Genomic DNA, 24,187 nt, shown 5'->3' with positions numbered 1-24,187 from the left:
CACTCCGTAACGCTTCCATTCATCGTTCCGGGCTTTAGGAGCCACAGGGCGTTAGGAGCCACAGGCACAAATTTCGGCTAGCAAAGTACGCTCCCATTACAGGACTCTCAAACCAATTCACTTCCCTGCAGGCACTTCAAGCATGGCCGTCAACAAACTTGGAGACTCTGTCCTCAATTTCGCCGTGGACTTGTACAACCAGTTGTCGTCAAAGGGGAGCCATAAAGGGAACATCTTTTTTTCGCCCTTCAGCATCTCGGCTGCTCTTTCAATGGCTCTTGGAGGTGCACGGAACAAAACAGCCAAGGAAATGTCGGCTGTGCTTCGAGTCGACGGCGAACAAATACATAATCATTTTTCTGACTTTCTCTCAAAACTGCCAACCTACGCTGCTGACGTGAAGCTCCATATCGCCAACCGAATGTACTGCGAACAGACGTTCCCAGTCCTGGACAGCTACCTGGCGCTTTTACGCGACAGCTATGGCGCTACTATCGAGTCCGTCGACTTCAGGAACGACCACGAGAACATTCGACAGCAAGTCAACGCCTGGGTCGAACGAGCCACAGAATCCAAGATAAGAGATCTCCTTCCCGGAGGCAGCGTGAATGATTTGACCACTCTGATCCTGGTGAATGCCATCTACTTTAAGGGCCTATGGGATTCACAGTTCAACCCTGATTCTACTCGTCGTTCCGATTTCCACCTGAACTCCCAAAGCAAGAAGCAGGTTGACATGATGTACCAAAAGGACCGTTATAGCATGGCCAGCAGCGAGGAACTCGGTGTCACGGCCCTAGAGATACCATACCGAGGCGGCAAGACTTCCATGGTCGTGCTTCTGCCCAACGACGTCGAAGGACTATCCAAACTTGAGGACCTGTTGACGGCTTCGATGCTCGCGAAGCTGCTGAAAAACATTGGTGGCTTTTTCGATGTTGAGCTCTATCTGCCTAAGTTCAAATTGGAACAGGCAATCAGTCTAAAGGGAATGTTGCAAGAAATGGGAATCAATGATTTCTTCTCGTCGGAAGCCGACTTGTCCGCCATTAGCGAGAAGGAAACTCTCTCAGCTTCCGACGTGGTTCACAAGGCGTTCGTGGAAGTAAATGAAGAGGGCACCGAAGCCGCGGCTGCTACAGCAGTAACGATGGTGGCCTGCTGCATGTCCTCCATCCTGCCAAAAACCTACAAGTTTGTTGTAGATCGGCCATTTATGTTCCTCATTCGTAGCTGCGACCCAGATGTCGTGCTCTTCATCGGCTCCGTTCGCGACTTGTAAGTTAAATGCATAAAGTCCGTTGCTCCGTTGCTGATCATTTTTATGGATGTTGCAAAAGGCTTGCTGATCTAATATTCTAGGTCATTCGAAATATTGCAAAAGAAGAAATTGGAATAAAACGTGTTACGGGGTTATTGAAACGCGTCTGCGGCTCTCATTTGACAGGCGGGACACACCACGTGTCCCTTCGTGATCCTACGTTTGTGTTGATGCCCCATTGTTGCCAACAATCACATAACTCCTTTATCCAGTAAAAATGTATGCGGTCAAATCCCTTAGACCATTCTTCCTATTACAAAGGATAAGTTTTAAGTATGTAACAAGCCCGCACATAATAAACAGACAGAGTACTCTTCACGTCGCCATTACTAACTTCTTTATTCTCCCCTGCCACCTGGCCCCTTTACTACAAATTCTTTCTTACTTCTTCAACTGCTTGAGCACGCTTCACTCCCCCCGCCATTGTTTTCATCCCTCCTGGGATGGTATTTAAACACGTTTGCTATAGAGGCTGATTCAATGGTGCCATTGGGGCCTACATACCAGACAGTCCTTTAAGATTCCTGTTGGCTTGCTGTTTTGACAACAGAGAATGGTCCTCTGTGATTTGAGCATGAATTCGACAGCCCTTTTCTTACTAGCACCAAATCTCCAACCTGTATTCTCGGTATGGTTGTGTTTTGTCTTTTGTCAAAGTTCATTTTCATTCTTTCACGGTACTTAACTTCGCTCTCTACATTTCTTCTCTCTTCTGTCAGTTGCAGCGCTGCTTGAATTCCTAGAGACGTGTCGGCTGGTAGATAGGTTGGGTTCCCAGTAGCAGCAAAGAGCGGTGTGCATCCCAGAGCTGTTGTATAGGATCGGTTATGATGAGCTACCGCCGCTTCAAGGCAGCACTTCCATCCACCTGGGAAGTCTTGATACATATTTATGTACTATTTGATGTCGCGAATAGCTCGCTCAGCTAGCCCATTAGCTGCTGGGTGATACGGTGCTGTGAACCAGAGCGTAACTCCACGTCGCTCGGCCCATTCCTTGCGATCGTAACTCCACGTAGCGGCCCATTCCAGTGATCATATTCCAATGTTTTGCTTTATCAGCAGAGTGGGCAAACCCAAGGTTAGAGTTGATAGATATATAACACGGGAAATACGTGATAAAATCTGAACAGATTTCAATACCTAGTTCGGAATATAAATTGGCATAACATATACGATATTGGTGACGCAAATAAGGCGCACTCAGAATTATTAGAAAGTTATTAGACGCCTATGATAATGCTTTCCCGCTAATCAGAGAAAGATTAAACAGGAATAAGTAGAGGAAGCCGTAGATAAACAAAGATTTACACGCAAAAATTCGCACTAAGAACAACCTTTTTATTCAGAGTCGGGATCCCAACAGTATCGAAATCAAGTGAATAAGGAATTAAAGACAGCAAAACCAAATTATTTCATCGAGCGCTTCATAAGAATCCAAAACGACTGTGGTAAAGTATAGAGAGAAATAATTAATCTTAATAATAATTATAATGTGCTGAACGAGATCAATACGCCGGATGGAAAGTTATCTGGTTTTGATTTAGCCTTTGCTTTTAATAAGTACTTTGTCAATGCTGGTAAACCGCTCGGTGATGCACCTGAAGCTGACAATGCATTTAATACCACTATTACTTCTTTATCGAAGTCGCTCTTTCTTTCAGCCACTTCCTCTCAGGAAATAGTGACTTTAATCAACAAGTTAAAAAATGATGTATTTACAGGTCATGATGACATAAGGTCTGTTCCCATCAAGCACGTTGCGCCTTTAATATCTCACATATTGTCTTATCTTGCTAATCTAATGTTTACTACTGGCGTGTTTCCCGATGACCTAAAGATAGCCAAGGTTTGTCCAATATACAAAGGTGGTAATCAAATGGAAATGTCAAACTACCGACCAATATCTGTGTCACCAGTGCTTTCTAAAGTATTTGAAGGAGTCATCAATTGCAGGCTTGAATGTGGTGTTTTACTAGACACAACCTGATATCTGTTTACCAGTACGGTTTCTTGGAAAAAAAATCAACAGAGATTTTTCTTGGACAAGAGATTTGGCTGTAAAGAATATGTTCGTGTCATCAGTAAACATAATCATGTCATGAGAACCTGGTAGTTTGGTAATGTCATTGCTATATATTAAAAACAATAGTGGTCCCAATACAAAGTGGTCTTGTCCGTACTCACTATTAAGGGTAAAATATTTGAAAATATAGAGCTCAAGCACTGCACACTTGGTCTTTTCTTGGATTTTCGAAAGGCGTTCGACGGCGTACAGCACGGTATTCTCACACATAAGTTAAGTTACTATGGTGTACGTGGTATAACACTTATCTTAGTGCAGAATTATTTACGTCATAGGATACAATACGCACGGGTAAATGACGTCTCATCTAACCGACTGACTGTCATTTGCGGAGCCCCTCGGGGCTTTATATTGGGACCACTATTGTTTTAAATATATAGCAATGACATTACCTAACTACCAGGTTCTCATGACATGATTATGTCTGCTGATGACACGAACATATTCTTTACAGCCAAATCTCTTGTCCAAGCTGAGGCTATGGTAAACAGGTAATTAGGTAACTTACAATGCTGGGTACAATGCTAACATGATTTCTTTAAATTTATCTAAAACCAGCTATATTATTATTGCGATAGCAATTATATGGACACTTCAACCGGATTTCTGCCGTCGGCGTCGTCGTCGCCGTCAGGTTCCCTATAGATAAAATCTTCGCCGCGCGCCGTATGCCCGAGCGGAAGCGTGCGGGGACGCGCGCTATCACGGAGAGCGAACGCACTCAATCTCTCACGCGCAAGCAAGGAAGCGGGAAGCCAGCGCCGGAGGGAGCTGGGGGGGGGGGGGGGGGCGCACTTCTCTGCCGGCAACCGCGCTCGTCGCTCGCTCGCACCGTCGCTTATCTCCACACGGCTCTGACCTTTATGCGCCGTGCATTCGCCGCTCAGTTTCCGTTGAAGCGATAGACCGCACGTACCTTCGCCGCTGCGGCGTTTGCGCTTGCTGCCAGCGTTTTGACAGTCGTTGTCTGCAGTCATTCAGTGTGATCTATTCATGTTTGTTTGTGCGCACTCACACCACGCTTGTTCATTCAGTTAGTAATAGTCGGGCCACATTTTCCAACGCACGCTACACACGCAATGCTGCCCGGATCGGCAGTGCAGCGCTACAGGTGTGTCCCTTCGCACGCGCTGCCCACGGGAAGCGCTTCTCATCAACACCACCGTTTCACATGCGCCTTCTCGTGGTCATCGAGTCTCTCTTCATGTCGGTCTACTTACGCCGCAGCACACCTGCTTACTTAATCAGCTCATGTTTACTACAATTCATATTGCTACCAAAGCCGCTCACCTTACTTCGTATGGCATTGCTGTGTTGCTATCGCATTCATTGCTTCGCCCTTAGGGCGAAACTTTGACATTTTTTTCTAGGCCAATTAATACTGCTGATTTATATTAGGTCAACATTCAATTTGGACCCGTAATAATACGTTAGGTTGATTGTATTAAATTTCTCGATGTCTGGTTCCACCAGAACCTTTCTTGGAACACACATGTATCAAAATTAGCATCTAAAATAAGTAAATGTGCTGGCTGTTTTTACGAAGTAGCTAATCTGGTGCCCGTGTGGTTGAGAATGCAGATGTATTATACGCTTGTATATTCTAAGTTAACCTATTGTATTCTAGTATGGGGAACAACTACGACCACTATAATTATCGGAAACTACTGGTACTTCAAAAAAAAGCTTTGTGGTGCATTCAAGGTTGCTATGGCAGACCAAAAGATTTTTCCGCGTCGCTGTTGTTTCGCAGTTACGATTTGTTTAAAGCGAGCCAAGTCCACCTTTTTCGCTTGCTGCAGCATATTAAATCCAACAAATTACACACTCAAAACAATGCTTTGTCTAATGACGCATACATTTTTCGAAAACAAATCCACCGGGTCCCCAAGACGCGTACTAACTATGGCAAACAAAAATTAAATTATCAAGTAACTGCGGCTATTAATAAAATGTCGACAAATGTTGATTTTGATGTTTCATTCAAAGTGTTTAAAAACGAAACAAAGAAATAACATCGCTTCTGGTCTTTGTTTTGTATAACACTGTTTTTACTGTTGTATGTTTAAATAACTGCATAATGTGACACTTGCAAGTGCAGGCGATTTTGCATTTAGATTGTTATATTTTCAGTTATGAGTTTGTGTATTCTGATGTCAGACTGTACAGGGGAGCCGAGGCCTTCGTCAGGCAGTCCAGCCTTTATTAGCCCCGGCTTCCTCCTTTGTACGAAAGGGAAAATAAACTTCACTTTGACTGAAATGGTTACAAGCAACATCAATCTACGACCGTTAGGCAACTTTCTCATGCCTTCAAGGACTGTTTCTGAAAAACTTGCTCTGACTGGCGAAAGCGCCGGAGCAAAACAAGCGTTAAACCCCTTTCAGGCAACGACAGTGAAGCTGCTACGAGTTCATTAGCATTCGGGGTCTGGTGCTCTGTGGACGCGGATGGCCACACATCCGTGAGAAGTTTTATACCTGCCTGCAACTTCGCTTTGGCTTCGGAAAATGTATTTACCGCTTGTCGGAGCAGTGGCAGCAAGAAAACAAGTTCTCAAACTCTTCTATTTCCTTGTGAGCAAACAGCCGTTTGTAAAGCTTTCTTATTGGGTGTTTTTTATGGTTATTTAGAACTTGGGTCAGTGGGTATTTGCCTTGCCACTCTTCAAGACAAAAACAAGATTCCTTAAAAACAATACTCGCGTCCGATAAATTCAGACAATTTTCTTTCAATAGATGTTGAGATACGCGCCATGCGCGAACTTCGCGGCGGCGGCGCTGTTATTGTAACGAGTGGTACATCTTTTTATTGCACTTAGCATTGTTTGCCAACTGCGGTTCTACGCAGCCCCAACCTCGAAGAACAGTTATGGGCTGTCCAACGGGCCCGCGACGCGGCGGAGAGGCTCGGCCTCTCTATCCCGACGTGGGAGCGGCCCGCTGCGCGCTAGCGCGCACCCTAAAGGACCCTAATAAAGTTCTTCATCCATCCAGGCCCTTTGTGTATCTGTCTGTACATCCATTTATCTGTCTATGTATCTATTTATCTATCTAGCCTCTTACTCTGACCCAAGTTGTCTACTAGCTTGTTACGTGCTCAGGGTCGTGATCCCGCCGCGGTCGTTCCATCGTCATCATTCCAACTTCGTAATGCAACTTTCATCATGCCTTCGTCACGCCATCATCATCATGCAGGCGTTATCGTACAGTTGTCCTACCATCGTTATCGCTTAAGAAACGTCATCCAATTATCTTCATGCCGTCTTCGTCATACGGCCTTCTTTGTTCTAGTGACGTAATTCCTGCTTCGTCAATCCGCCGCTATGTCGTCGTTCAGTCGTCGTTATGTAGTCTTCGCGATGCCGGTCATGGCCATGGGTGACCCTGGCGAGCGAGTGTCGTAGTAAAGTGGGCCGATCCCGGAGACAGCACCTGTCGCATACAGTCGAACCAATCGAAATTTCAGAATGACCGCTGCCGATTCTAGATAAAGGCGTCTTCAGCAATGCGGTGTGTCGCGACACTACTTGAATGATAATCGCATTAACATCAACAGTCTTCGGGAGGTGGGCTCTGCCGAAATTATTTTACCTGTGCTTCTACATTGGCAACAGAAAAGAATGCGAGTCGGTCATCTTTTAGTACGAGGATCCATGAGAAAACAAAAAAACACTGCTGTCAATCCATTCACCTGGAAGCAGCCTTACTCAAGTATATATGTACGCGCAGAGCATATTTAGTGGATCTTGTTTTCTAATGTGGCGTTTAGCGTCCTCAAACTGCACAGTGTTGTGAGGGACGCTGTAGTGTGCGGCTGCGGATTAATTTTGTACGTATGGTTGTTTTAATGTACACCTACATAAAAACACAGGAGCGGATCTTTTTCTTTTTTGCATTACACCCTTATCGGAACGCGGCTTCCGACACAGGGAATCGAACCACCGTGGAGGAAATGTGTGTAAGGCGAATCATGAGGCAAGAAATGGTTAGGCGCGGCAGAAACAACCATCTCGTTTACAGTGAGCGAACTGGCCCCGTGAAGAGGTAAAACACTCGCTCCATCTGTGTTCTTGGAGCCCGACTGCGTCAGCCTGGGCAAGCTAACTTTATTCTCGGATTAGTTATAAGGCGGATAAACTTCATTATTCCCAGCGCAGTGGGCAATTAGCTAGGAAATTGTTTGTTTGTATTTTGACAGAGACAGAACAGTGTATTAGACCCTCGTCGACGGCACTTGCGGTAGCTCTCGTACTTCGAAGCACTTCTCTTTTGTACCGTGTTATGTTTGCACTGCAACTTTCACATTAAAAAGATTGAGTTTTCGGGAGCTTCGTAGAGTAATAAGACAATTTCTGGATAGAGTACCACTACGAAAAGAGACCACGCCCATGACACACGCTGTTATCTCTAAAGATAATTCTTCTTTTATTATTAGGATTTCTCACGTTGACTAATCAATTTGATCAGATTGACAAAGGAACAGTTGACGCGACTGCAGTGCTATCATAAAAACACTGCATTAACGACATGACATTTCTGGCTCACTGCCTGTCGATCACGTAATTGATTCATACTGTATATACATCTGGCCCTTTACCTTACTGCCTGTTCTTGATGCACCGAATCCACATCGTATTCCTACTGACCACCTGTGCTATATGACACCGTCATCTTGAGCGGACTATCTCACATAGCGATATCCCTTTTTTTCCCAGGTATCCGAAATCATGGAGAGCCAAACGCGTGAAGAGCCACTCCTCAACTTCTCCATCGACCTGTACAAGCACCTCGCCGAGAAGAGCGGTCGTATAGGCAACATATTCTTCTCTCCATTCAGCATCTCCGCGGCACTCTCCATGGCTCTGGCAGGGGCGCGGGGTACCACGGCTCAGCAGCTGGCCGCCGTTCTACGCGTCACCGGCGAAGAGGTTCACCAGCAATTTTGGGGTTTACTTTCTAAACTTGGGGGCCTTGCCCCCGACGTGAAGCTACACGTCGCCAACCGGATGTACTCTGAACAGACGTTTCCGGTTCTGGAAAGTTATCTTTCTCGCCTTCGGGGTTCTTACAACGCCACCATTGAGTCCGTTGACTTCAGGAACCGCTACGAAGAGGTTCGACGTCTGGTTAACACCTGGGTCGAAGAGGTCACCGAATCAAAGATCAAGGACCTTCTCCCCGATGATAGCGTGGATGCAGTGACCACCTTGATTATCGTGAATGCCATCTACTTCAAGGGAACTTGGGATTCACAGTTCCCTCCCAAGTCGACGTGCCGAATGAGTTTTCATCTGGACTCAAAGATGAAGAGAAAAGTAAACATGATGCGGCAGAAAAATGACTTCATGATGGGTCGTCTCGTAGATCCAGAGGCAACGGCCTTGGAAATACCGTACCGTGGTAGCAAGGCCTCCATGGTCGTCCTCCTGCCCGATAAATACGAAGGACTGTCCCAACTGGAGGACGGCTTGACCGCCGAGAAACTTTCCGACCTCTTGAAGAATTTTCGCTTGGTTAAAGGCGTCGATCTGTTCCTTCCGAAGTTCAAGCTGGAGTATAGGATTGATCTCAAGGAAACGCTGACATCCATGGGAATCAAAGACTTCTTCACGCCGGCTGCTGACCTCAGTGGAATAAGCGATATGGGCAAACTTATGGCGTCCGAAGTGTTCCACAAGGCCTTCGTGGAGGTGAATGAGGAAGGCACGGAGGCAGCTGCTGCTACGGGCATCAAGGTTGTGCTTTACTGCTCACCGCCTCAGTTTCATGTCAACCGCCCATTCATGTTCTTCATACGCAGCATTGACCCAGAGGCTATCCTTTTCGTGGGTTCTGTTCGCGACCTTGAAGCAGATGAATGTTCGTTATTGTCAGGTAATACAGAAGCAGGAAACTCAGAAAGCAGCTCATCAACGCCTGCGTCCTCGGATGACTCTAATTCAGAGTGAACGCCATAACAGCTATACAGGGTGTTTCATTTTAGCTGCACCAAATTTGTAAAAATTGCCTGTGGCAGATAGCACAATTATAATCCTTGATCTAAACTACTCGATGAGGCGGCCACTACTTCCACAAGACTTCAAAACGGCTAATTGAATAGTTAACATAATTAAGGTAATTAACTTTTTATTTCATTATTTTACGGCACATATTTCAATGTACGAATTATAGCCGCTGAATTCGTAAGACGTATCCACTTGGAATGAATTCTCAGGACAGAACCAGTTTCGAGACATTAATTTTTCAAGGTGTCCGACGAAATGCATGCGCGTTCCAGTTAACTTTTTGAGGAAAATGCTGTTTTATGCATTGAAGCACAAAAGTAACTGGAACTCGTCCGCCGTCCGCTAAGGGGCTACGCCCGCTACGCGTCGCGCCCTCCTTCGCTCCATCGCCCACTCCTTTGTGCGTGGCGGTTTTCCGCCAGTTCCGTTCGCTTGCTCCTCCAAGTTCGGTTTCCCGCCCTACACCAGAGTACACCAATGCCGAGGTGCGAGTGCCACTAGCAGACACCTAAGTCAATGATTAGCGTCGTTTCTCTCTCTCTCTCTCTCTTTGACACGCAAGCGGTAGCGTATTATGATCCAGTTCCACGTGACAACAACTTGAAGTAGCAGTCGTTAGTGGTTACTTTTGTGGCTTTGTGAATCGGCGTCACTACTGCAGGTTGATGTTGTAGCTCTGTGCTTGCCTTCTACTGCAACAGTGTATTCTATTTGCTGCTTACTCCACAGTAGTCTAATAACAATCAGTCGTGAATAAGCCCTTCTGTCAGTAATCATCACGGACTGCTGTGAAGCCTTTCGTATGTGCAATTTTCCGGAAACGCAGTGCAGAGGTCCCAGAAAATAATTAGCTCCTAGCATGAACATTTCAGCCACCAGCACCGTCTGGTCAGTCTACATGCCTTCAAAGAAGTAGTTCATTCTGGATAAAGTGCTGTCGCAAATGATTCTGTCTCCGGAAATTAAAATGAATTATGTGGTTTCACGTCCCAAAGAAGCTTTCGTGGTCTTTGAAAGACGCGGTAAATTTGGTCAGGGTTTCTAAATTAAATTTTCTCTTTAACGAAGATCTAGATATAACTAAAAAAATTTCGAGTCATGTCGACTTCGTTAAATTGAGGTTGCACTGTATAGATAGACACCCGGCCAAGTACTGCTAGCGAACTTTGCTTAGTGCGCGTTTCAATTCGGTTTTAAACGCCCTGCATGTTGACTCCAGCAGAATGGCTCTTGTAATCTATTAGTAGCAAGAGGATGATTTCGCGAGAAAGCGAAGCACGAAACACGGGGCACGAGACAATGTGGAATGAATGAATTGGACCTCTTTTGTAGAAAGAATGGATCTCTGGCTTGGATGGGGTATGGGGGACCCACCGCGGTAGCTTATTGGCTATGGCCTTGCGCTGTTGAGATCGAGGTCGTAGGTTCAATCCCGGTGGCGACGGCCGCATTTCTATCACGGCGAAATGAAAAAAAAAATGATCGTGTACTTACATTTAACTGCACGGTAAAGAACCACAAATGATCAAAATTAATACGGAATCCCCCACTACGGCGTGCCTCATAATCGTATCGTGTTTTTGGCACGTATAAAGCCCTATTTACAGGGTGATCTAAGTTAGGTTGACAGGTGCTTTTTTTTTAATTAGGCGCTGAAACTTACGTGAAGACCACCTCTACAGTAGAGTTATGTGGCGAGGGGTACACAAAGCGAGATGATAATTATCGCTGTTAGCAGTGAAATTAACAAAAATTGAATAACTGGCTGCAGTAAGCAGGCACGTTTATATGGAAAAGTTAGAGGCAGTCGTGTTTCTACCGAGTTCCACTTGGCAGAACTTTTCTAGCGTATCCGTGCTTTGAGATATCTAAATGCAAAGTTCAATTGCCGTTCGCACGATTACGTATGCAAGAGAGTGACGACCGGCGCAAAGCTCCTCCCTTAGTGACGCGCCTTTTGCTTACGGCGTTTAGTCTGACAACGGGGAGGAGGCATAGGCAAAAGGAATAACTGCCCCCCTTTCACTCTCGGCTGGCGCAGTCTCACAGCGCAGAAGTCGGACCTGCTATCAAAACACGGAACCGCGCCACCTGTAACGATGGTAGCTTCAGTTATACCGAGATAAGGGAGGAGCTTTGCGCCGGTCGTCACTGTCTTGCATGCGTAATCATGCGAATGGCAAATAAACTTCGCAGTTCGATATCTCAAATCATGGACACGCTAGAAGAATTCTGCCAAGTGGAACTCTGTAGAAGCACGACTGTCTTTAACTTTTCAACAAAAGCGTGCCTGCTTACTGCAGCCAGTCAAAATGTAATCATTCGTTTTTTTGTTAATTTCACTGCTAACCGCGATAATTATCATCTCACTGTGTCCCCCTCGCGACATAACCCTACTGTATAGGTGGTCATCACGTACGTGTCAGCGCCTAAATTAAAAGAAAAAACCTGTCAACTTAACTTTGATCACCCTGTATATAATAGAACTTTACGTTCAATTAAAATTTTAATAAAAGTTGAACTCCTCGGCTCCCGTTATTCTCCTCTCCGTCCTAACTGACTTTTGATATTCTTTTGTCGTCACTAGTCGGAACAAGCAAAACTATGTTGCACCTACAACACTATTATTTAATGCGATAACAAATCTCTGTACAAGCAATAGTCAGATCGCCCAAGCGGTTTGATGTACTGGTGTCTTAAGTAAATGTGATAATACAGCTCTCTACTACTAGTGGTTTGATTGCCCTAGCAGTTTGGCGAACTGGTGTCTAGACAGGGTGTGATAACAGAACTCTGTACCAACAGTAATCTGATCCGCTGAGTGGTTTGATGAACTTGTTTCTTAAGTGAATGTGATAACACAGCTGTGTACGATTAGTAGTTTGATCAGGCTAGCAGTTTGGAGAACTGGTGTGTTGACAGAGTGTGATAATAGAACTCTTACGAGCAGTAATCTGATCCCCTAAGCGCTCTGACGAACTGATTTCTTAAGTGAATCTGATAACACAGTTCTCCACGATTAATAGTTTGGTCACTCTTGCAGTTTGGAGAAATGGTGTCTTGACACAGTGTGATAACAGAACTCTGCACGAGCTGTAGTCTGATCACCCTAGTGGTTTGCTGAAGTGGTGTTCTAATAGAACTGTGATAACAAGAGCTCTGTGCAAGAAGTAGTCGGATCATTCTTGCGGTTTGGTGAACTGACGTCGTTAGTGTGACTTCCTTTCACTTCTACTGCTGTCGTACCTTGTATTCACTGTATAGCCCAAATAAAAGCAGCTCAACGTACACGACGTTCTTTGCAGTGGCAATTGCCACTGACAGGAACGTCGGCGCAACTTACTTGAAATGTCTTCCTTGGTAAGAAAACAGCACTGTGGCAGGAAAAGCAAAATTTGCTGACTTGACACTATTTCCGACTGTGTATGCCATTTGAGTTCATACTGAAACGTTCCGTATGCGGTCCAGTAATCACGTGAGTTTTCCATGCGATTCTTACGGGAATTACGCGAACTTTACATAGATTCCTTGAGAAAGAATACTAAAAGCATACGGAAATATGGATCCTGTGGAATGCACATGGAACAGTTTCAGTGAATAGTTTCATTTCTAAATCAATAAGGTTGGATTTTAATCACTAACCAACCAGTAAAACTTATTTGTGTAATACATGCATGCTTACGGCCTTCAAATATACTTGCTGAAGTATGGGCTCTAAGGTAAACGTACTATATGAGTTAAATCGAATAAATCATAGACTACTTAGTAATTATGGTTGTCTATAACAACCCCACACTGCTGTAAAAGCGTGGGGGCCCGATGCATGAGTCACGCACTAATCAGAGAACAGAACTGAGCCAAGTGAACGCGAGAAACGGGAAAATCGATACGACGACCATAGAACCAAAACAATTTATCTTAATGAACCACGTCATCAGAGGGAATCGGAATGTTAACTTCGGTAAAGACATAATAAGCGTACCTGATGAGTATCTTTAGGACGCCAAAGAAATTTAAAAATTAATGCTTTGAATTACCGCGTAAACCGCAGTACAAAACGCTACTGGACTATTACCTATATATGTCATAATGTAACGTTCTGACTTATTCGGTTCATATAGCTGTTATTGTATTTATTCTTTCTTGTTGATCTGTTATTGAAAAAAATGTGATTCAGAATTTTTTATGCACCACAAGTAATGATTTGCATTATGGTGTTGCCTTCGTTGTAGCACCTTCATGCCAAGTGTTTAATCCGCGATTTGTTACCAGAAGGGTGCACTGGCCTCTTTATGCAGTGAGCCTATCCACTGAACTGCCGATGTATGTCGTCTACGATGTTGTACTTAAGGCAAAACTAAATAACCTGAATAAACTGAATAAAACAATACTCAAAACTCAAACCTTGATTGCGATTAACCATGCCAGCTAATACCACGATGTCTAAAATGTGTGTCATTGTGACCAAGTTCCGTCACATTTTGCCACACTGGCATGGGATCCCTGCGAAATTCTCGGCCACCGATAAGTCAAACCTAATAGTTCGGTAAGAACAAAAGTGGCGAACTTTTGCGGCTTTTCCACTAAGCGGCTCCTTCACAACATCCTTCTTACTGCTGACTCACATCCCACTTGCCACGGTAGGCACAAAGGAAGTTAAGTGTTATGTTTCATTGAAATATACAAGAAATGCGGGTACCGGGAAATTAAATTGGACGAAAATGATCACTTTCCACAGGTGGCGACCGAATCCACATGCGGTGCTTTTGTCAATTAAGCTACATCGGCGCCATCCCTCGGCCGCTTTCGTAGGCGTTTGTGTATAAGATTAGCCTCGAAAGTGTGAGCCATTAGCGCTCACGGCTTGGCTTAATTGGTAAAGCACCACACGCGTAATGCGGTGAATGTGGGTTCGGTACTCTTCTGCGGCAAGTTACCTTTTTGTCCACTTTCATTTCACGGTACCTGATTATTTCTACATCTCAATAAACACCACATTACCTTCCACTGTACTTTCTGTGGCTTCAGATTCTGTCGCTTGGTATGGTTGTTGCCAACAAAAGAATTGAGCCCCTCGGATCCGCTTATTCTTCTTGCACACTCGGCATAACTTAAGCACAACGGGCCCACTGCAACTTAGGGTCAAGCAGCCAAGGTACTCAGACGGGTTCACCCCGACTGACAATAATAATCGTCCGAATTTCGAGAGCGATCAAGTCAGTCAGCCATAAACTCAATAAATTAGAAAGTGAATACGTTAGTTTGCGTCGCTACAGACAGATATAGCTGTTTAATTGTGTCTGCTTGCTTCAGGTTAGGAGACATTGAAAGTGTTTCACAAAATGCGACCAAAATTCTTTCAAAGTACAAAACATTGGTTAATTAAGTGATTTCCGCGGTATTGTTTTTACCACAGAGGCGCACATAATATCATTCGACGTATTAGACAAGTAAGTATGGAAATTCAACTGTTTAACCGAAACACTCAGACGATTGATTGCAATGCGAGGCTTGGAGCCAGTCATCCTAGGAGTTTATAACCGGTTCCAGGGATGAGGGGGGGGGGGGGGGGGACTTTTGAGGCTGCTAATCGATGCAGCGTAATTACTTCCAGCCAGTTTCACGTAGAAAACAAAGACTGAGCTGCACGAGAGTCGCCCGTTGCATGTCACGCCGTTTGCAGATGCCCATGCGTGGCGTTACCGTTTACGCGTCACAGACGCCAAGCATGACTCGAGCGAGATCGGGGGCTTAATAAGGACGCTTGCTTCGTGCTTTTAACGTTTCAAAAATTGAGAATTATTAGTTTCCAAATAGGCTATCAGTGTCTTTTGGAAAGAGGATGATTCCTTTACTGTGACAATGTTTGCAGGCAATGAATTTCATGCTTCTATTGACAACCCAATAGGGGACGGGAGAGAGGGCAAGGATTGGCTTCAATTTTTGAGCGTGATCAACCAACGTGCACTGAAGTATGAGATGACTGTTGAATATATATCTCTCGACCCACTGCTTCCTTTCCGACATGATAGTGAGGTGACCGGTGCTGCAAACAATGTGCCACTATCTGCGACACCGCTTTGCGTTGGGGGCGTGCAACAACCTGGCGCATGTTTCTTTTTTTTTTTCGTTTCCTATCGGATGAATGCTGCGATAACAAAACCGTTCGTCGTTAAAACGCCACTCACCCTCGCTCCGTGTGCACACGGCTGGCAATAGAAAGGCGACGCCGACCAGAACTCGTTTTATTGCGACTTGACGACATTTACCACCGTAGTGCGAACACTTCGAAGGTGCGTTTTTAATGATGTCCATCTCTCTTTCTCTCGCGATATTTGAAGCTGGAAGGTACATTATTTTGCCAAATAATTACATCCGGGATAACCTAGGAACAAGCTACAAACTTACTTCCAGGCTAGTACATTTAAGAGAGCGTGCGTGCGTGCATGCGTGCGTGCGTGCATGCGTGCGTGCAACTCCGCTATTCCGGTGAATAATCATTGAATGTTCATTATTGCGCAATGTCCTGCAGCGGACATAAACATAGGCTGGTGATGATGACGATGATTGCGTGATAGTAACTGTCCAGTTTTTGAGGAACAACGTGAGCTCTTGCCTCATGTCAGATATCAATGTATAGTGCACGTGCATGCCTGCCTGGTGATCACGATGGCTTTCGTCACGAGTGCGAGGAAAAACCCACCAAGGGGTACTTCTTCGAACCTTTATGTGGTGTCCTGAAGAACGTGACATAGCGACAAAAATATTTGAGCTTCCTCTCGGACGTGGTATTTTCGTGTCGTTCATCAGGAAGAGTTCCACAAGTTAGTCACTTCACCAAAACTTTTTTATGCTCGATCGGAACAACTCCTAGCAATATGTCATTCATCCACGAAGCGGCAACAACAAAAAAGAAAAAGAAAATACAACGAATGCATCAACCAGTGCGTGCTCACCGGAACATGATAAAAGGGCAGGATACATCGTAATGTTGCATAACTGCCCTTTAGACAGAGCTTATTCTTTTCATTCGTTTCACACAGATGGAACAAACGGAACTATATCTTCCGTGTTATTCTGTATAGTACGCAAACGCGTACTATAGTACGTCATTCTTCGTCAGCCATTCATCGGATTCTTCAACTGCAACATCTCTAAGTGACAGATTAGCTTCAGTTTTTACATTTCTGTTGTGTCTGCAGTTCCTGCAAATCTCGACTAACATAGCTTTCACTAACTCGTGAACCTTGGAAACTACTGACACTTTTTTTTCATTTGTTTCCTGCAAGCTGCTCACCTCTACAATGACGGAATAGAGCTAGCAGATAAACAAGTAAATATAAGTGGTACTGTGAAGCCTTCTATAAATTCATTGTATTGCAGCAGCGGTACGGGTACAATCACTGTTTACAGTAGTGCTCTGAAGACAGCTCCTACTGTGTTCAGTCCTTGTCCCAGTAGCGCTACCACAATACAAAGAACATTCACCAAATCACCCAGTTTCCTTCTATAAGTGTTCATCTCCAAATGTGCATTCATTCAGTGAACACCACCGCGTTAAGGATTATGGCCCATGCTGAGCTCACATTTATGTTTCTTTATTGCGGGCCATACAACATCACACCCATGTGAAAATCTAATTAAGTTGAACGTTAAAACAACTCCTACTTTTTTCAGTGTACTCATAGAATTGTGACAACTGTGTTGTTTTTCTATTCATTGAAGATTATGTACAAGTGTTATGTGCTTGCGTTTTTTTTTTATCTATGAATACCCTTGTTTATTTTATTTTCCTTTCGTTTCTTTTTTTTTTACATTTTTTCACCACTGGAGTTCATGACAATTGGGATAGACGGCCTTTCACTGCCGTTTTTTTTTTTTTTTTGCAGAACATCACCATTTAATGATCAACTGATATTTTCTTTTTTTTTTCATTTCTCTAAGTCATTCCTTCCCGGTATTTCTCGTTCATTTGTTTATTTTGCTGCTTTCCTCTGGGTTCTTTCTCTATACTGCCTGCTGCTTTCTTCTTAGCTACAATTTTCGAAAAGTGGGTCCTTTAGAGGTCTAACTTCCTACCGTTTCGCAGACCAGTAAAGAAGAGCGATAGTCCTACTCGTTTAAAGCAGCTGTTCTTCTCTATCATTCGCAGACTTGGGCAAAAATGGCTACCAGTCCATTCGGTGATTCGTTGCTCAACTTTTCCGTCGACTTGTACAAGCAACTGGTCTCCGCGAGTGGCTCTTCTGAAAACATCATCTGCTCACCGTTCAGCATCTCCGCGGTCCTCTCCATGGCTCTGGCAGGGGCTAGGAACACCACCGCCAAGCAGATCGCCGATGTCCTGCACGTCAACAGTGAGGAGGTTCACGACAATTTTGCCAGCTTCCTCTCCAAGATTCCTGGTTTGGCGCCGGATGTGAAGCTGCACGTGGCCAACCGCATGTACTCGGAGCAGACGTTTCCAGTCCTGGACAGCTACTTCGCCCTTCTTCGGGACTCCTACGGCGCCACGATTGAATCGGTCGACTTCAAAACAAACTACGAAAACGTTAGGCAGCAGGTTAACGCCTGGGTCGAACATACCACGGAATCGAAGATCAGAGACCTTCTTCCACCTGGAAGCGTTGACGGCTTGACCACTTTGATACTTGTGAATGCCATCTACTTCAAGGGTCTTTGGAACTCGCAGTTTGATCCTGAGGTAACGCAGCGTTCCGATTTTCACTTGGACAAAACCAACAAAACTGAAGTGGACATGATGTACAATTATAATGACTACAGGATGGGCCGTTGCAATGACCTCAGGGTAAGCGCACTGGAAATACCTTACGGCGGGGGAAAGGCTTCGATGGTTATCCTACTTCCACACGATATCGAAGGGCTGTCCCAACTCGAACAACGTTTAACAACGCCCAAACTGTTGAAACTTCTGAAGTCCCTCTCTCTTAACTTCGACGTCGATCTGTGCGTCCCGAAATTTAAGTTGGAGCAGACTATTAACCTCAAGCAGACGCTGAGCGCCATGGGTATCGAAGACTTCTTCACTGCTGCTGCGGACCTTACAGGAATATGCGCGAAGGATAGCCTCTCCGCTTCGGGAGCGTTCCACAGGGCATTCGTCGAAGTTAATGAAGGAGGCACTGAGGCAGCCGCTGCCTCCGCCATCGAAATATCCTGCGAATGTGCTGCAGAAGAACAGACTGTCTTTCTTGTCGATCGCCCTTTTATGTTCCTCATATGCAGCTCTGATCCGGAGGCTGTGCTCTTCATGGGCTGCGTTCGCCGAATTTGAGCTGCCAATTGAGCACTCAAGGTAACTTTGTTTCCTTGGTGGCGCTTAATGCTGGTATGGCTTAACGTATGCATGCTGCTGTAGCAAAAGTGAGTCATAGACTTAATCCTCATCGTTATCATCAGCAGCAGCAGCAGCCTATTGTTTATGTCTACTGCAGGATGGTCTCCAATTATTCCTTTCTTGCGCTAGCTGATTCCAACTTTCGCCTGGTAATTTCTTCATTTCATCAGCCCACCTAATTTTCTGCCGTCGTCGACTGCACTTCCCTTCCCTTGACACCCATTCTGTAACTCTAATCGTCCACCGGCGATTTTCCCTAGGCCTTGCATGGCCTGCCCAGCCCCATTCTTTTTTCTTTTAATGCCAAGTAGAATATCGGTTATCGTCGTTTGCTCTCTGAACCACACCGCTCTCTTCCTGTCTCTTAATGTTACGCCTAACATTTTTGGTGCCATCGCTCTTTGCGCGGTCCTTAACTTGCTCTCGAGCGTCGTTGTTAACCTCCAAGTGTCCGTCCCATATGTTAGCACCGGTTGAAGGCGATGACTGTACACTTTTCTTTTCAACGACAGTCCTAGGCTCCTAGTCAGGGTTTGGTAATACGAGCCGTGTGCACTCTAACCCATTTTTATTCTTTTGTAAATTTCCTTCTCATGATCAGGGTCCTCTTTCAGTAATTGACCTAGACTTAATATGGACTTCGTCATGGATGTGAAGTTGCATGGTAATCTTACGTGAGAAATAGAACCTACCCAATTGATATACTAACTGATCTGTTTTTCAATGTAGTTTCTTTTAATCACTGCCCTATTGCAGCCTAGCCCCGGGCACCAACAGCCTTAACCGCTGGACAAATAAAGTTTATTCCTATCCTATCCTTGCAGGAATGATGGACAGGCCCACGTTTTCGTACTGCTAATCCCTCCCACCCTCTCCCGTCTTTCCTGTTCTCCCATGTATCCTTTCCCCGGTGTAGGGTAGCAAACAGGACGCGCATCACTTTCATTCAACTCTCTACCTTCCTTTTCCGTTTCTTCTCGCTCGCTGTCTGAAACCACTTCGCAATAAACGTTTTACTGTTGTTTTACTTTTACAAGTGATGAAGAAGGCTGCAGCGCCATTGATTCTAACCCCTCTCTCATGTTAGCGTTGAAGGTGTGGTGTTAGGAAAGTGTAGTATAAGATATAGTATGCTATAAATGTTTCAGCGTTTTTCAATGAAACCTGCAAACGCTCAACGTGTGCGTCGGTTCCATTTGGGGCAGTCGGAATGCTGGACAATATGACGTCGTAAGGATAACACGAACATTCTGGTACACTCAATAACTATGCGCCTTTCAAGTTTCAACATTACGAAGAGGTACAGATATGACTGTGAAATTGGAGCGCATTAATAAATGAGATATTTCGATATTTGTCCGCACTACTGTGTGAAGTCGTAGCGATAGAAGGGGAAATAAAGTTCTTATTAGTTTATTTTCAAGCGAAGCTTGTATACACTAGCCTGCGCCGGTGATGTAACGCTAAAAAAACCAGCTGCTCTCAGAGCTGCAAAGGTGGTCAGCACGCGCTCCTGCCACTGCTCCCGCGTTCGTCGTCTTCGTCTGCTTCCACAGCTGGCTGCGTTGCCGCTAATCATTCCAGGGTACAATTTCACTTCTGTCATCGTAATGGGGAGGCTGAGTTACGGGGGTATGAGCCATTGCTTAAGGGGACATGAGCCATTCATTGTCTTACGTAACGGACCGATTTAATTTTGAAGAAATTTCATGAAAATCCATCCAGTATGAAGGCGCTCTGGAAAGGGCTCGTCATCGACGTGCCGATTCCTAGCGTGAGGGCTTCCGAAGCCCAGGCGAAACGTGAATGAATAGCCGTGGACTCCGAGTTGAGGGAGCGCGATGTTGAGGTCAAAGGTGAGCGTCGTCTAGCCCTCCAGGAACCCGGTAACGGTGATGCACGCCTCGGCAATGCTATCACCAACAACCCCGGTGCGACGGCCAGGTTACAACGTGAGTTTCTCATACGGAACTTCGGAGCCAGCTGCAGTGCGTGTGACCGGTTGTGATTCGAGCACAACGTGGTACTCGTCAGTGCAATTCGTTCGGACGAACACCGAAGAAACACACGAAAAGCTTCGCTTACCCCCATTTCCTCGACAGGGGAAGGGCTACTAATTCTTTTTATTTATTTTGTCAAGACAGCAGTAATTATACATTACCATTTAATTACACCATCAGAATATAAAATTACACGGCCTGCAAAATTGACACCGCTTGTCGGCGCACGCTTAAGCTCATGAAATTTGCTGCACGGTAGGCACAATAATGGTTGCATGCTTGGCGGTACCGCTGGTCTGCAACGTGCATGTCATCTTCATTACAAGTAAACTGAATGATTCAGGCGGAATAGTTTTTCTGGTGAATTGCAGTATGATGAATATTACTGAAAGAAGGCCTTGCTTTTATGTTATTGTCACCGAAGGGACAAAACGCTGATACATTTTAAACGTAAAACACTTGTGCCATAGTTATGTTACGACAAAAAGTAGTTACACAATGGGGATGAAAATGAGCACCTTCAAGAAAAATGCCGCAGTGAGTACATATATCAATATACAGGGTGTTAATTTTATTGCGATAGCAATTATATGGACGCTCCAAAGCAGATTTCTGCCGTCGCCGTCGCCGTCGCCGTGAGGTTCCATATGACGTCAATGGAGATGAAATCGTCGCCGCGGTAGGTAAGTGGTTCTTGAGGGAAAGGGAAAGGTTGGCGCTATCTTCTGCAGCCCTTGAGGGAGCACGGCTCAGCGCCAATCGCCGCGCGCCGCCGAACGCTGTATGTGCGAGTGAAAGGGCGCGAGGGACGCGCGCTTTCACGGGGAGTGAACGCACGGCGGAGAACAAACGCGCGTGCAAACGCGCCTTCTTCTGACGCACGAAAGGCCGTGGGGGAGGGGGGGGGGGCAGGGAAGGGAGGCGACGTTTGGCTGCGGCACCAAGTGCTTATTTATATCAGAGGCTCCGGCAACAGTCACCAACGCCGCACGCATTTTATTGCGATAGCAATTATATGGACACTCAAAAGCAGATTTCTGCCGTCGCCGTCGCCGTCGCCGTGAGGTTCCGTATGACGTCATTTGGAGAAGAAATCGTCGCCGATGATAAGTGGTTCTTGAGGGAAAGGGAAAGGTTGACGCTATCTTCTGCAGCCCTTGAGGGAGCACGGCTCAGGTAAGTGGTTCTTGAGGGAAAGGGAAAGGTTGGCGCTATCTTCTGCCAACCTTTCCCTTTCCCTCAAGAACCACTTACCTGAGCCGTGCTCCCTCAAGGGCTGCGCCCGAACGCTGTATGTGCGAGTGAAAGGGCGCGAGGGGCGCGTCTTTCACGGGGAGCGAACGCACGGCGGAGAACAAACGCGCGTTCTGCGCCGTGCTCGCTTAAGGGCTGCAGAAGTAGGCGTCTCTGTTCTCCTTCACAATCACCATGTATGTAGAGCAAACGCGCCTTCTTCCGACGAGCGAGAGGCCGTGGGGGAGGGGGAGGGAAGGGAGGCGACGTTTAGCTGCGGCACGCAGTGCCTATTTATATCAGAGGCTCCGGCAACAGTCACCAACGCCGCACGCATTTTGAGCGAACGCGGGCAAAACGCCGATGGCGTCGACAACAGTTCTGCGTGTTGCCGATGCTGCTGCATGTCCAAGTTTATACAGCTGATAAAGCTAGTATCATTACTCCGTATAGCTCTCTACAAGTTTGCTATCGCAATTGATGCTTCGCCTTTCAGGTGAAACTGCGACAACTTTTTAAGTTTTACAGAATCTTTAAAAATCGCCTGTGGCAGGTATCATAATTCTTATCGTTGAGCTTGGTTATTCGAAGGTTATTCGAAAAGTTAATTACTTTACGACACATATTACAATTTACGAATTGTAGCCGGTGAGTTTGCAAGACGAGTAAGTTTGCATCCCCTTGAAATGAATTTCCACGATGACACCAGTTTCGAGTAGAGCACTGCACGGGCTCGGGCTTACCCGAAAGTCCGGGCCCGGCCCGGCCCGTGGGCCGGGCCGGGTAGAGCTGTTTTTTCACAGGCTCGGGCCGGGCTCGGGCACGGCGTGTGCTTTTTGACCCGGGCCCGGGCCGGGCTCGGGTTTTTTGACGCGGGCCCGGGCCGGGCTCGGGCTTTCTGCGAGTTATTCTTGGGCTTCTCAACTCTGAAAAACATGTATTTTTCGGTCTCGGGCCGGGTTCGGGCCGGTTTCGAGCCGGGCTCGGGCCGGGCTCGGGCTTCAGGTAAAGGGGTGGCGGGCCGGACCGGGCGGGTAACGTAGAATATTTCCGGGCCCGGGCCGGGCCCGGCTCTCGCCATAAAAGTTTTGATCGGGCTCGGGCGGGCCGCCCAATGCAACAGTGTGCAACGAAATACATGGGCGTTCCAGTTACATTTGCGCTTAAATGTGTAAAACAGCATCGCGGTAAAAAAGTAAGTGGAACAACAGCGCAATTTTACGGCGAGTTTGATGGCGCATATCTCCAAACTGGTGTCATTCTGGAAATCTATTCCAAGTGGATTCGCCTGACATGCTCACCTGCTACAATGGGTAAATTTCAATATGTGTCGTAAAGTAATTAACTAATATGTGTTTCGATTGCTCGTGCTACTAATGTCCGCCTCATCGAATAACCCAGCTCAATGATAAGAATTATGCTACCTGCCACAGGCGATATATAAAAATTCCGTAAAACTTCAATATGAGCACCCCGTATATACACCTTGTATAAACCCCTTTGAAGCTTAACATTATCGGGCTGGTAATGTGTTGCGTCTTGGTTTCGTTAGTGCTATAAGCACTGCAACTATAATATTTTCTCACTGAGCCCCCCACCCCTCCCTTCCTTCTCCCGGGCAGCTGACGTCCACACAAACACTAGAGAGAGATTAATTCTGGCATTAGAGTTAGAGATTAATTCTGGCAATCGGTATAACGTATACTTTTAAAAAATAACGGAGGATAATATTCTAAAGTTGCGGCTGGGCCATGAGGTTAGCACAAATGAATTGTGGGAGGCAGTCCAATGCAACAGGGGCCGCGATGAGCCACGATGCTCCTTCCGGTGGTGCGCAGCCGAGCACGCTTATCTGTAGTGATGCTGAGGTCAGCCGATAGCGCTTGCGGTGTGAAGATGTAATGACCCTGAATTCAACTGGACCTCTTATCCAACAGTGAATACCGAATGCCTAGGATTGAGAAATGTTGAAATGAATAATATTATATATTTTGTCCCGATTAGACATGCAGACACAAAAGCAATTTGCAGCCCCGTGTTCTGCCCCGTTATCCCTTCCGGCCATTTCGCCTTTCCCCAGTTCAGGGTAGCAAAGCAGAATCTTTGCAGGTTAACCTCCCAGCCTTTCCCACCGTTTCTCGCTCTCTCTCTCTCTCTCTCTCTCTGAAAGATCTTAAAAGGAA

General features: G+C 45.8%; 2 protein-coding genes across 7 annotated transcripts in view; both read left to right on the top strand.

Moving 5' to 3' along the window:
• Positions 1 to 1,802, top strand: part of LOC119458133 (leukocyte elastase inhibitor A) — a 45,842-nt gene extending 44,040 nt beyond the window's left edge. For 3 of the 6 annotated variants that reach the window (XM_049670770.1, XM_049670769.1, XM_049670768.1), the window contains exon 2: positions 132 to 1,802. In XM_049670770.1, coding sequence (XP_049526727.1) covers positions 143 to 1,282 — 1,140 coding nt within the window. In that variant the 5' untranslated portion in view covers positions 132 to 142 and the 3' untranslated portion in view covers positions 1,283 to 1,802. The remainder of the gene's footprint in view (positions 1 to 131) is intronic. The other 3 variants (XM_049670767.1, XM_049670765.1, XM_037719955.2) reach the window with 3 other exon arrangements.
• Positions 1,803 to 8,040: 6,238 nt separating this feature from the next.
• LOC119458131 (leukocyte elastase inhibitor) lies at positions 8,041 to 13,801 on the top strand. The gene has a single exon (XM_049670763.1). It carries the CDS (start codon positions 8,136 to 8,138, stop codon positions 9,354 to 9,356), a length of 1,221 nt encoding a protein of 406 aa, XP_049526720.1. The 5' UTR covers positions 8,041 to 8,135; the 3' UTR covers positions 9,357 to 13,801.
• The last annotated feature ends 10,386 nt before the right edge of the window (positions 13,802 to 24,187 follow it).

This window comes from Dermacentor silvarum, chromosome 7 (assembly GCF_013339745.2).
Source record: "Dermacentor silvarum isolate Dsil-2018 chromosome 7, BIME_Dsil_1.4, whole genome shotgun sequence".
NCBI lineage: Eukaryota > Metazoa > Arthropoda > Arachnida > Ixodida > Ixodidae > Dermacentor > Dermacentor silvarum.
The sequence above is the reverse complement of the archived record's forward strand: the minus strand, read 5'-3'. Positions and strand labels throughout refer to the sequence as shown.